Source organism: Triticum urartu, chromosome 3 (genome assembly GCF_003073215.2).
Source record: "Triticum urartu cultivar G1812 chromosome 3, Tu2.1, whole genome shotgun sequence".
In the NCBI taxonomy this organism is placed as follows: Eukaryota; Viridiplantae; Streptophyta; class Magnoliopsida; order Poales; family Poaceae; genus Triticum; species Triticum urartu.
In genome coordinates, this window is record NC_053024.1 from 515,400,974 (window position 1) to 515,415,056 (window position 14,083).

The following is a 14,083-nucleotide window of genomic DNA, read 5'->3' on the forward strand; positions in this document are numbered from 1 at the left end:
TCGTATGTTCGGTACTCGATCGGTTGGATCGCGAAGAAGTTCGACTACATCAATCGTGTCTTCCGCTTACGGTCTACGAGGGTACGTAGACACACTCTCCCCTCTCATTGCTAATCATCTCCATGGATAGATCTTGTGTGTGCATAGATTTTTTTTGTTTTTCCATGCAATGTTTCCCGACAAAGAGAACTAAATCTTATGCGGAGGCTATTTCAACGCTAGTTCTGAAACTTGAAAATAGATTTATCCGTACCCATCCTACCTTGCAAAGATTGTTTTATGAGCTGCCCGTTGTAAAGGATCCCAAAGCTAAAAAGTTAGCCACCCTTGTTGTTATGAATGAATTTGATTACATAGTACGGGAAGCTAGGGAAATTTTTGATTTTTATGGTATGAGCCGTGAAAACCCGGTGATAGATGAGACCCTTTATAATAGTGATTATATGTTGAGACATTTGCTTGGAAATAATCAAATTTTTTATGAGAACCTTAAAAAGGAAATCCCCGTTTTAGATACAATCCAACAAGTTTTTAATGATCTTAATCAACAATATTCTTGGATTGTGGCCAGAAATCAAAGGGGATACGTAGATGGGCAACTTGATAATGCTAAAATTTCTATGGATAATGTGTTCCAAGTTATTTTTTCAAAATCTCCTAACAAAAACACGGCTATGGAAAATAAGAAGAAAGATGACAATACTTGAATCTATGCATTATGCCTAGCTAGGGGCATAAAACGATAGCGCTTGTTGGGAGGCAACCCAATGAATAAAAATTATTTTTGCCTTTTTATTTCTGCTTTTAGTGTTTGCACAATTATGCTACTGTTATGATTGTGTTTTTATGTTTCAATTAAGTTTTGTGCCAAGTAAAGCCTTTTGGATTATGTTTGGTGATAGCTGATTTGATCTAGGTGGAAAACGGAAAATTTTGCGTCTAGTAAAATAATTTTCATAAATCACATAGGTGACGAAAGTTTCTGAATTTTTTACAAAAGATTTATATACAAATTTTATACATATTTCTAATTTTCAGAATTTCTAGAGTTATATAAGTATACAAAGTTTCCAGATTTCTACACACTGTTCTGTTTTTGACGAATTCTGTTTTTCTTTGCGTTGTGCACTTAGTTTGATGAATCTATGGATTGTATTGGGGGTTATAAGCCATGGTAAATTTAGAATACAGTAGGTACAATGCAAAAATAAAATATGAATGGGTTTGAAATAGTACTTAGAGTGGTGATTTGCTTTGTTATAGTAACGGATCTCACGAAGCTTTGTTAAGTTTTGTGTGATTGAAGATTTCAAGTTTTGGGTGAGATCACGATGGATGAAAGGAATAAGGAGTGAAAAGAGCCTAAACTTGGGGATGCCCCATGTCACCCCAAGTTATTATTCAAGGAGAACTATGCAACTAAGCTTGGGGATGCCCCAGAAGGCATCCCCTCTTTCTTCTAACGACCATTGGTATTTTACTTGTAGCTAGATTTTTATTCGTCACATATCATGAGTTTTTCTTGGAGCGTCTTGTATTATATGAGTATTTTCTTATTTTGATTTTTATTTTTTCACAAGTATCCTTGCTGGACACACCTATTTGAGAGAGCCAAAATTATGCTATGATTTGTTAGACTTGCTCTCTATGCTTCAATTAATTTTTTTGAACTACGGAATTGCTCTAGTGCTTCACTTATATCTTTTTGAGCATGGTGTGCTTTAATATTCTTGAAGAAATATTCTCATGCTTCACTTAGATTTATTTGAGAGTTAGTAAAATTTTTGAAGAAATTCTCTCATGCTTCACTTATATTATTTTGAGAGAAGAAAATTTTTATGCTCATGTTCTTCACTTAAATTTGTTTGAGCTTATCAAAAGCAACATATTAAACTAGTCCCAAAGTGATAGATATTCAAGAGGGATATAATAAAATCTTTCATGAAGATCATTGGACAAAATAAACTTGATTCATTGTAATAGTTTTGAGATATGATGATAGTGATATGTGAGTCATGTTGGTGAGTAACTATGCTTTAGTAAGAATAATTGTGTTAAGGGTTGCGATTCTATATGCAAGCCCGAAAGTCAATATTTATGCAATGAAATTACATCCTACTTATGGTGCATTATCCGGTGTTAGTTATGCTTAATGCTCGCTTATGTGATTTTTTGTTTCTTGGTTGGTTGCTTCTCAATCTATTTGCTAGCCTCCACTTGTACTAAGTAGAAATACTACTTGTGCATCCAAAATCTTTAAACCCGGTTTTGCCATATGAGTCCACCATACCTACCTATATGCGGTATTTCCGTGCTGTTCTAAGAAAATTTGTATGTGCCATCTCTAACTTTCAAAATGAATTTCCTTTTTGTGTGCTCGTATCGCTCATGAACCGGCAGGGGGTGGCCATTTTTTTCCATGCTAGATATGTTATTCTCAAGATGAGTGTTTATTCACTTGTCATTGCACGAGAGTACGGCGGTAATAGGGATGCCCAGTTCTGAAATGAAAAAGAAATTTACTTTATGTTGTGAAATAATAAATTCCTTAGAAGTGTTGGTATGGACTGTAACCGTGGATACGACTAGTCGTGGAATATGAAAGAATGGTGGAAAAGGGAATAAATTTTATTTTATGTTTGGGAACTGCCTATGATATATCTAGCATGGAATGTGTTGGGAATTACTCGGACATTTTCATTGACAGGAAATGTAGGCCTCTCAAAACATTTATCTCTTAATTTAACCTTTGAGCTCTCGCACCTCTACAAACCACTACTTCCCTCTGTGAAGGGCCTATCTATTTACTTTATGAAATTTTTATTTTTATTTGAGTCTCCATCTTCTCTTATAAAGCACCAACTAATGGGCACTATGACCGTACTTGAGCATTGGGTGTAGCTAATATGCGAGTGTGTTTCATGCATGGATCAATGATTGAGCATGATGGGCTAGGGATAACTTTCTTTAGTGTTGATATTTTGAATGACATGGTTGGTTGTTGATATGCTTGAGTATTGAAATCTTCATGTCAAAACTAGACTATTGCTTTGAACCATATTAAAGTCCAAATGTCCATGCTACAAAAGAAAAGAATATGTGATGAACATGTTAGTCAGCATTCCACATAAAAAATTCAGTTTTTATCATTTACCTACTCGCGGATGAGCAGGAATTAAACTTGGGGATGCTGATACGTCTCCAACATATCTATAATTTTTTATTGTTCCATGTTGTTATATTATCATTCTTGAATGTTTTACAATCGTTTTATAGCAACTTTATATCATTTTTGGGACTAACCTATTGACATAGTGCCTAGTGCCAGTTTTGCTTGTTTTTTACTTCACAGAATATCAGTACCGAACGGAGTCCAAATGCAGCGAATTTTTTTGGAGATATTTTCTGGACCAGAAGACACCCAATGGGCCAAAGAAGTACCAGAGGGGAGGCCCGTGGGGAGCACAACCCACCAGGGCGCGCCCAGTGAGTTGTGCCCCCACAGAGCCCCCCTGCACCTCTTTGCCCTATAAATTCCCAAATATTTCAGAAAACCTAGGGGAGTCGATGAAACACAATTCCAGCTGCCGCAAGCTCCAGAACCACGAGATCCAATCTAACACCATGATGGAGGGGTTCATCATCCTCATCGGTGCCTCTCCGATGATGCGCGAGTAGTCCACCGTAGACATAAGGGTCCGTAGGCAGTAGCTAGATGGCTTCCTCTCTCTCTCTCTCTCTTGATTCTCAATACAATGGTCTCTTGGAGATCTATTTGATGTAACTCTTTTTGCGGTGTGTTTGTTGCGATCCGATGAACTTTGAGTTTATGATCAGATCTATATCCATGAATATTATTTGAGTCTTCTTTGATCTCTTATATGCATGATTATTTATAGCCTCATATTTCTTCTTCGAATATTTGGTTTAGTTATACCTACTAGATCGATTTTTCTTGCCATGGGAAGAGGTGCTTTATGATGGGTTCGATCTTGTGGTGTTCTTTCCCAGTGACAGAAGGGGCAGCAAGACACGCATGTATTGTTGCTATTAAGGATAACAAGATGGGGGATATTCCTACATTAATAGATCTCGTCTACATCATGTCATCGTTCTTATTGCATTACTCCATTTCTCCATGAACTTAATACACTAGATGCATACTTGATAGCGGTCGATGTGTTGAGTAATAGTAGTAGATGCAGGGAGGAGTCGGTCTACTAATCTTGGATGTGATGCCTATATATTGATCATTGCCTTGGATATCGTCATAATTATTCGATCTTCTATCAATTGCCTAATAGTAATTTGTTTACCCACCGTGTGCTATTTCTTGAGAGAAGCCACTAGTGAAATCTACGGCCCCGGGGTCTATTCTTTATCATATTTGCTTTGAGATATGTTTTTATTCGCTTTTCTTTTCAAATTTATTATTCCAAAAACCCCAAAATACCTTGCTGCATATTTTTTATTTTGTGTTATTGCAAGATATATTTAGCCATAATCATACAAACCAATCTATCTTTTACCCGAGGAGGGATTGACAACCCCTCTTACGCGTCGGGTTGCAAGTATTTGTTCTTTGTGTGCATGTACTATTTATATAAGGTTGCTTGGTTCTCCTACTGGGTTGATACCTTGGTTTCACAACTGAGGGAAATACCTATTGTAGCTGTACTGCATCATCCCTTCCTCTTTGGGGAAATACCGACGTAGTTTCAAGCGACATCAACGAGCGCCCGCGATGGCCTCGAGGGTGCTTCACATGGGCGCGCCAACGACGACCACGGGGATGACCACTCTCCTGGCCACAAGCAGTACGTTCCCCAACCCCTCACTTGGGAGCAGATGGAGGAACTTATGGCCGACTCGATGGTGGAAGAAGGGATTCGGTAGATCCAAGCGCTGTTTAAGACAACCATGTCCCAAAATGCAGTTGTTTCACAGTCTCGCCATCACATTCATAGCGCGTTCGTCCGCACTAAGGCAGTTCATTTGTCTCATAGTCCGGTTGCGCCTGGAAGATGTAGATCGTCGCCTTCTTTGAGGGATGTGGCTAACCCCTTGCACAGAGATTAGTACGGAGACCGAAGACGTGATTGATGTCACTATGCAACTTTCTTCTTGTAGACTATGTTGGGCCTCCAAGCGTAGAGTTTTATAGGATAACAGAAAATTTCCCTCAAATGGATGACCTAAGGTTTATTAGTCCATGGGAGGTGTAGGATGAAGATGGTCTCTCTCAAATAACACTGCAATCAAATACTCCCTCCTTCCCAAAATTCTTGTCTTAGATTTGTCTAGATATGAATGTATCAAGTCACAATTTAGTATTAGATACATCCGTATCTAGACAAATCTAAGACAAGAATTTTGGGATGGAGGGAGTACAAGAAATCTCTTGTGTCCCCAACACACCCAATACAATGGCAAATTGTATAGGTGCACTAGTTTGGCGAAAAGATGGTGATACAAGTGTAGTATGGATAGTAGATATAGGTTTTTGTAAACTGAAATAATAAAAACAGCAAGGTAGCAATTAGCAAACAGCGAGCAAAACGGTATATTAATTCTTAAAAACAAGGCCTAGGGTTCCTACTTTCCTGAGCGCAATCTCTCAATAGTGCTAACATAATTGAATCATATAACCGTCTCTCAACATGTGACAAAGAATCACTCCAAAGTTCTTACACTACAAAAAAAGACACATCCGTGACATTAAGGTCCGAACAAATTTTTTCTCTATCATGGTTATGACACTTCTATGATGATAATTGTGACAAAAACGCGTATCATCATAGATGTGGTGGGCTCCTACTTCTATGACAAAAAATCATGACAGAAAATGGGTTTTTCATCCTGGGTGGGTCGGGGACGCACCTGCATGACATTTTTTGGGCCGTCCATGACATAATAGTCGTGATAGAAGTGAGGGCGAGGAAATTTTCGTGGAGTTCCCGGTTATGGTGGGTGGTCGGGGCCGAGCGATGGAGTGTGGTTTATGTGTTTCTCTCTCGTACGCGCGCGTGGTGTGAGCCGTGTCGCTATAACTGAACCCGAGCAAGAAGCGTTTGCTTACTGAACCTGAATGATCGCACTGCAACGTACTGAAGTCGATCGATCGATCCCTTCGCCGATAACTGAACCCGACCGACTCCTTCGCTGCTAACTGAACCCGATTGATCGCTGCTGCTGCTAACCGAACCCAATCAATCGCTGCTGCTAACTGAACCCGATCGAAGCCCCATGCGAGACGTAGGTAGCCATTTGAGTTGCCTCTGAATGAACAGTGCCCGTTGCTATCGCGTGCGCGCGATACGTAGAACAAGTCGAGACGTGGTGAGTCCGGCCGATTAGTTAGCTGTGGATGAACGACTCTGGTGGGGGTTGGATGAACATGACCCGACCGTGTGTAGGCAGTTGCCACTGGATGAACAGGACCCCGTGGTAGTACGCGGTTGTCGATGGATGAATAGGACCCCGAGGAAGCCGCCACACACCGCAGCCGGTTGGGAGTGGATGAACAGGAGCCCGTGGAGGCTGGTTGAAAAGTAGTCGGTGGAGGCTGGATGAACAGTAGCCCGTGGATGAACAATGGTTGGTGGAGGCTAGAGGAAGTCGACGGTGGATGAACAGTAGCTTGTGGAGTCCCGTTTTGCGATACGCCACACCCTCCCGACGAACATGACCCGTTTCGACCGTAGGCGCTCCAACAGAAGTTCGTTTCCTTCGTTTTGCTGTATGTCAGACCCCTCCCGATCAACAGGACCACGTTTCGGTCATAGGTGCTTGAACAAAAGTCTGTTTGCTCCGTTTTGTGGTATGGCAGACCCCTTCCGATGAACATGATTCCGTTTCGACCGTAGGCGGTCGAACAGAAGGTCGTTTCCTCCGTTTTGCGATACGCTAGGCCCCATTTCGGCTGTTCCGTCCAAGCCGGTTGGCTCATGATGAATAGGACACATTCTGTTGCCTCCTAGTTAACACGACGTTGTTTCTCCGTTCATACCTAGCCGGTTAGATACCGATGAATAGGACGCCGTTGCTGCCGTCCATTGCCTCTCCATGTACACGAGCCCTGGCCGTACGTATGCGTGAGTACGTGTTCGAGACCCTGCCTGTATGTATGTACAAGGCCGTATTTTTTGGCATGTGGCTGTACATACGTGTACACGATTTAGACGGGACTACCTGAACTACTACGTTGGGGGATCTACTATAACACGTGCCGCTACTTGGTCACGATTCATCATTGCAGAGAGACCGATCGACTAGTATGTACGTACACGTTTGCGATGAGACATACAACGTTACGTACGCTTCGACCAGGCGGGTCCCAGCTGTCAGGGAGGATAAGGACACACTTCCTTACATGCAAGATATAGCTATTGGGTCCCGTCTGTCAGGGAATGAATCATTTTTATTTTGCGAGTAATAAGGAGGTACTTCCTTGTGTTCGAAGATGTAGCTGGTGGGTCCAACTGTCAGCCTCACCGCCTACAGTCCTCTTCCGATGGTTGTCGTTCGTCGACCTTGTTGACCACGCCGCGCCGAGAGCATCAAGGCGCTGGACGACGGCGAGGCCTAGGAAGGGAACGACGCGGAGCTAGAGAAGACGAGCCAGGTGGATGCCCACGCGGAGGGGAGTACGAGGGTTCACTGGTCGGCTATGGTGTAAGGCTGCCATCGTCGGAGAATAATAGGGAGTGTGGGTGAGTAGAGGGAAGGCCTAGCCAGTGGTAGTATGGTCGAGCGGTGAGGCATGCATGGCAGCATAGCCGACCACGGGAGGCTGGAGTAGGCAGTACGGTGGGCGCTGGTTTGGGCGGCTGGAGCAAGAGCAAAGGTTAAAGATGCAACATGGCCATTGGCTTAACATCTAACGGTCACTGAAGCTAGAAATAGTTTATTGACTAAGTTGACAAAGCTCTGCATATGCGTCAACTTAGTAGGCCCACAAGTCAGCCTCCAAATCTGGTGGGTCCCAGCTAGCAGGGGGAATTATTTTTTGTGCGTAATAAGGTGACACTTCTTTGCGTGCGAAAATGTTTTCTGGTTTTTTAAATTTCTTCTTTTTCGAGTAAGAATAAAACGAAAACTATTTAGCATCTTTGGTACAATCTATATTTTCGCGAAATGGATCATAATAAAGTTGGTGGGTCCCAGCTGTCATGGAGATCATCATAAATCCAACTGCCTACTACCAACGGGTCTTGTTCATCCAGCGGCAACCGCCTACACACGACTGGGGTCCTATTCATCCAACCCACATCGGGAACTGTTCATCCATAGCCAACCAACCAGTTGGACTCAACACGCCTCGACTCGTTCTACGTATCACGCATGCGGCAACAACATGCACTGTTCGTCCAGAGGCAAACCAACCGGCTAGCTAAATCTCGCATGGGGGTTCGGTCGGCTTCAGTAAGCAGCAGCCGCGATCGATCGGGTTCAGTTAGCAGCAAAGGAGTCGGTCGGGTTTAGTTAACAACAAAGGGATCGATCGATCGGCTTCAGTACGTAGCAATGTGATCGCTCGGGTTCAGTAAGAGAAGACCTCTGGCTCGTCTTCAGTTACAGCGGACACGACTCGCACCACATGCGCGTATGAGAGAGAAACACACAAACCACACTGCATCGCTCGGCCCCGACCACCCACCATAATCGGAAAGTTCGCGAAAATTTCCTCGCCCTCATTTCTGCCATGATTTTTTATGTCATGGACGGCCCAAAGAATGTCATGCGGGTGCGTCCTCGGCCCACCCATGACGAAAAGCTCATTTTCTGTCATGTTTTTAGTCATAGAAGTAGGAGCCCACCACATCTATGATGAAACGTGTTTTTGTCACAATTATCGTCATAGAAGTGTCATAACCATGACAGAAAAAATTCGTTCTAAGCCATAATGTCACGGATGTGTCTTTTTTGTAGTGCATACAGAGGCAACAAGAGAGAGAGAGGGGAGATCCGCTGCAGCACACGGGGCTCTCCTCCACCCGACGGCTTGACTAGCTACGTGCGCTCTCGCTTGGTGTGCCTCCTTCAGATTTGACGCGTCCACGGCGAACAAGAGGGTGGGGGTGGGGGGGTTCATGGCACTTCCGAAGCTGGCGTATGACGACGTCGTGGTGGCGGCTATAGCGCCACTCAAGGGCTCGACATCCGTGGCAGCTGGGGAGGGGGAGAAGACCTTGTCAGAGTGCGCCATCTATCTGTTGGAGTTTGGGGAGAAGGAAGAGATCCGGCTCAGCTATTAGACTCTGAGATTTCTTTAAGTTGGCTCTGAGTAGTAGGAACTTATATGGATCATGTTTTTTTATTGTTTCTCCCTATCGGTACTCGACGATGCTTATGGACTGGTTGTCTGTTTGATATAGTGATTTTGGTCATAAGGTTGTCAGAATCGCGATTCTATTATGCGATTCTATGACTTTATGATACAATCTAACCCCTCCGATTCTATAATTTTAGTTCATAGAATCTATGTTTCTACAATCCTAATAGTTAAGATTCTATGATTTATGATCCTACCATTGGAGCTCCGATCTGATTCGAAATCGCCATTTTGACAACCTTGTTTTGGTGTACACAAATAAACAAGTGAGAAGAAGAGCACATTATTAGGGACTGTACTCCATTAGACGCATTAGCATCAGTGAAGATATTGGCCCAGTTTGGCCATGTTTACAGGACGCACAAGGGTAAATGATCAAGTATTTTCATTATTGGTAGACACTATATTGAAGAAAAGTGCAGGTCCTAGGTGTGCCTATGTGACACCATTCTACTTCTCCATTCATCCGGCCCTGTCTACCACACTGCTTTTACTTGATTTTTTGAACAATGGTGCCAATGCTCAGAATGATCGACTCAGTCTTGCAAACGAACATGATGTAAAAAGAATGATCTTCAAGGGCACCACCCCTGCTTCTGTTTTCATTGAAAACAAAACAAGACCGTGATGTAAAATGAGACTACATAAGGTAATTGTTTGCTGCAAGGTAGTGCTTACTTTCCCGTATTGTAAGCATATTTGTAAGGATTTTAAAATTCCTGCAACAATTTTCCTATTGTTTTTGGATGTTTAGGGTAGTTTCAGACCTAAGATAAGAAGTGGCTACTTCTACGGAAGCATAAATTCTCTTTCATATTTACTGCGATATGTATTGAGACTGGTTGATATACAGTAGGCCCGACAAAGGCTAGACAGAAGTTTGATCATGTGATATTTATACAAAATTGTTTTTCCCTTGCCAAAGCAACAAGCATTTGAACATGCTCTTTCATGGACGCGGCGACACGCCGTGCCTCTGCCTGCTAGTCAGTTTCCAAAGCTACTGAGATCACCAGCTGTTTGGTGCAAATCAACTCCCAAGCTACTTCAAGAGAACTCATGTCACCTTTTAAAACATATCGCTTCCAACAGAACAACAATGTTGAATGAAAGAACAATGCAAATAATCGATAAAAGCCTATTTTAGGTTCATGACACAAGGATCATATTTTTATATTAAGCGAGATAGATATTCACTTGAGTAAGTTGTCTGATGATAAAACATCAAAAGACACTATATTTGCCTGCTGCTACCTTCCTAACTATGGTTTTTTAGTTGTTAGTGTTGCCATATATATAGCTGATCTTAGATAATGTATGTACATACTGAGAATATTTAACACAGAGAAAATAACACGATTAACCCTACAATTATACGATAGCACAGATCGTGCCCATAAAATGGTCAGCCAAGTGACCATCAGTGATAGGTGATATACCAAATAATTTGTCTACGTTGCGGTAGAAAGTTGACAAAATAGGTGAAACAACAGGTTTGCACAGAGAGCTTATTGCGATTTTAACACATACTGTATAATATAAGTTCGATTCTGTACAGTGAAAATGCAGTTTATAACAACTGTCTTCCAACTCACTGACCACGCGGGGTTTGCCTCCCTGCAGAGAGTGAAACAATGCATTCTTGGACCATCACCTGAACTTTTCTCTTGAGAAGCTTGTCCTTCACACCAGAAAGCATGCTACGGTAAAACATCTCCAAGCGAGCGAGTTCATCGGTATCTGACGAATCCAAGATGTTCTCAAATTCCTTCCTGATATCAAAGACTGCAGACTCTTGAAGTGAGCGAGGAAGCGTCCGTTCGTCCATTGGCTTGCGGAATATTGAAATGTGGAGTATGTTGGCATATCTCTCCATGAGTGTCAGTTTTGACCTAAGGAACTGTAGCTCCTCTGAGGCAGCAGATAACTTCAGCTCCAGCTCGGTGCTAGTGCGATCATTCGCTCTTGATGTCGACGCCTGCGCTTGGTCCCCATGAATCTCTTGGAAGTTCTCATCAAGAGGAGGCCACATCACAACGCATGGAGTGTAACTGTCAGTAGTCTGGTCTCTCCCAAGCACGCCGCTGCGGCCTCGGCCCCATGCCCACATCCTGTACCCGTCACCGGCAACAAGAACAGTGTGGGCAGCTCCACAGGCAACCTGCACTGGCCCCAGAAACTTGAACCCATTCGTCTCAGGAGACTGAACCCTTATGGGGTACAGAGCATCCCCTGCGTCCATTCCTGAAAAGCTAGCATCTGGGCACAATCCGAGGCCTCTCTCCATTCCCCAGCACCACACCTCTCCGTCGGAGGAGACCACTGCCGTGTGGAACAATCCACAATCAAGAGAGATGAGGAAGGAACCAGTGGGCAAGCCGTCAACAGGCTGCGGGGAGCAGATGGTGGCAGTTGTTCCATGGCCAAGCTGCCCATTGTCACCAATGCCAAATGTCCAGCACCGAGATTCAAGATCCTGATCAAAGGACTTCTTATTGGTGAGCACAGCAGTGTGCCAAGCTCCGCATGCAATTTCATACACCTCCCATGAAGAGCCTTCACCAAATTCTGAGATAAGCACGGGGCGAGACCTACTTTCCTTGTCACCTAGACCCAACTGCCCATGGTTGTTGTTACCCCAGGAATAACAGACAAGGTCACCTCCTGTATATGTCTCTCCAGCACTGACAGCAGCTACAACATGCTCATTACCGCAGGCAACCTTAACCACAGTGTGACCATGGAAATCCCACACAGGCAGTGGGGCTGAGGTAGCTGCTATACAAAACTCCCCATCATCAGTCTGCTGGGGGCAATTCCCCCACATCCACAGGGCCCCAAGACTGTCTATTGCGAATGACATCATGCCCCCAGCTTTCACGGAAGACAACTGTAACAGAACATACAACGGGATCAATCAAGCAGAAAGCTCTCAAGCTTAGAGTCTGCAAACTGTTGATTGCTGAAAAGGGGTGCTTCTTTTATACCTTCAAAGGAGTCCCTGCAAGAGTGTTCTGTTCTTCATCCTGCAGTGTTTCAGGGGAACCCAAATCTTGAAAACCGTCGACCAAACATGGAGAAAGGGAATTCTCTTCCCCATAGCCAAGCTGACCGTCCGTTAGGTAGTCAAGAAAGTAAAATAGTCGATAATGACAAGGATATTACTAGAGTGATTTCGATATGACAAAACTCAAAATAAGACAAGCAGTATAAAGGATACAGATATTGTAGCCCCATGACCAGAGTGAGCCTTCATCTGCAATGTTGAAGAGTATTCATTACCAATGACATTTCACTATCAACCTTCATCATACTATATTACTATTTGGCAAGGGTGTTTCACTACCGTTGAAGTTAAGAAATCATTTACAGATAAGACTCACAACAAATGAAACAACTTATTTCTCATGCACCAAGAGTCTAGAGAAACAAGGGATGTTTTGTGTACGGGATACTCTCACTGTATCAGTTCAGTCAGTAATGCATGGTCAGGTCAAGACCACACGAACAGTTACACAAATCAACGGTAGAAAAATTCAATGCACATGCATGCACACATCGTATGAAAGCCCAATTGCTTGTGAAATCAAGAGAAATCACACATGGCCTGGACCCTGGGCATCATTTCAACTTGCAGACTGCATCACCAGCAAATAAAACTGCCAGTTTAGTGACAACCATAAAGTGGAATCAGGCAGTCCCACGTTTTGAGCCACTGTAAGATCAATTCCAGTTTTCTTTTCAGGCTAGTGCATCTACCACTCTCCACAAGCCGCACAGACATCATAAATTCAGAATGCTGCAAGTACTTCAGACAGTATTTTCCCGACCCAAATTGCCGTACAACAATGTCTAGTTTCGCTTTTACTACCACGAAGAGGAGTACAGTAGTAGAAGAAGCGGACGAGATAGAGGCATAGAGCACGAACCGTCGAGCGCGAGGCTGTGGTACGCGCCGGCGGCGACGGCGGTGAACCTGGGCCGCTGCCTCCCCGCAGCAGGAGCAGCAGCGACGGCGGGCACGACAGCGGTGGGCACGTGCACGTCCGCCTCGCGACCGGTGCCAAGGCGGCCGAACGTGCCCCGCCCCCATGAGTACAGCTCCCCGTTACCTGCAAGCCACGAACGAAAACCACCCTTCAGATCCCGAATTCCGGCGATGCCCGGAAGAATCCGCGTGACAAAAGTGGCCACGTGGGGCGGGGGTCGGGGGTGCTTACTGGTGAGGGCGAGCGTGTGGGCCTCGCCGGCGGCGACGGCGGACACCTTGGGCGGCATCTGCGGGGGGGCAGCGGTGGAGTGGCGGAGACGGCAGGGGTACAACCGTACAAGTGGAAGAATTGGCCGCGAGAGGAAGGTGGCGGTTGAAAAGGAAGCTCGTGGAGGAGAGGAGAGGAAGACGATAAAGGAGTCGACTCACTCGAGTGAATGAATCGAAACGGCAAAGTCAGTGTGAGAGTTGCGTGCGTGCGAGCGTGCCGATATCTTCGGGCTCGCCCGCGCTGTCGTCTTCGCTTTTTCTCCGGAGCTATCCTGCGATACGTATCGGTTTGGGCGTGTCGCGCGCCTAGCTGCCGCTGCGTCACCGCAGATGCAGATATGGCTGCTGCTACCATGATGATAAGCGCCATTAAGTGGTTGGAATTTAGGAAAAGGTGGGTAGGTGTGCTGATTGGGAGTGCGATGTGGACAGGTGTTCATGTGTACTCACTACTGTCATCAATGTAGACAAGTGGCAGTGTTAACTTT

General features: G+C 44.3%; 1 protein-coding gene across 2 annotated transcripts; it reads right to left on the reverse strand.

Annotated features, from left to right (window-relative positions):
- Positions 1-10,770: 10,770 nt before the first annotated feature.
- Positions 10,771-13,980, reverse strand: LOC125544718 (ultraviolet-B receptor UVR8-like). 2 transcript variants are annotated; one of them, XM_048708461.1, is made up of 5 exons: positions 13,555-13,980; positions 13,264-13,446; positions 12,555-12,590; positions 12,322-12,441; positions 10,771-12,224 (listed from the first exon to the last, which is right to left on the reverse strand). In XM_048708461.1, the coding sequence occupies exons 1-5, from the start codon at positions 13,963-13,965 to the stop codon at positions 10,926-10,928; spliced, it is 2,049 nt and encodes a 682-aa protein (XP_048564418.1). In that variant the 5' UTR covers positions 13,966-13,980; the 3' UTR covers positions 10,771-10,925. The 2 variants fall into 2 exon arrangements, with proteins under 2 accessions (XP_048564418.1, XP_048564419.1); XM_048708462.1 differs by having other exon boundaries at positions 12,322-12,449; positions 13,555-13,803.
- Positions 13,981-14,083: the final 103 nt, after the last annotated feature.

What these genes read in the sequence shown, in the direction of transcription:
- LOC125544718 (XM_048708461.1), bottom strand. Translation starts at nt 13,965, where the DNA reads ATGGCGCTTATCATCATGGTAGCAGCAGCCATATCTGCATCTGCGGTG. An exon ending in CCACAGCCTCGCGCTCGACG is followed by an intron (nt 12,591 to 13,263) that starts GTTCGTGCTCTA and finishes TCAACATTGCAG; the next exon opens with ATGAAGGCTCACTCTGGTCA. An exon ending in TTGCAGGGACTCCTTTGAAG is followed by an intron (nt 12,225 to 12,321) that starts GTATAAAAGAAG and finishes GTTCTGTTACAG; the next exon opens with TTGTCTTCCGTGAAAGCTGG.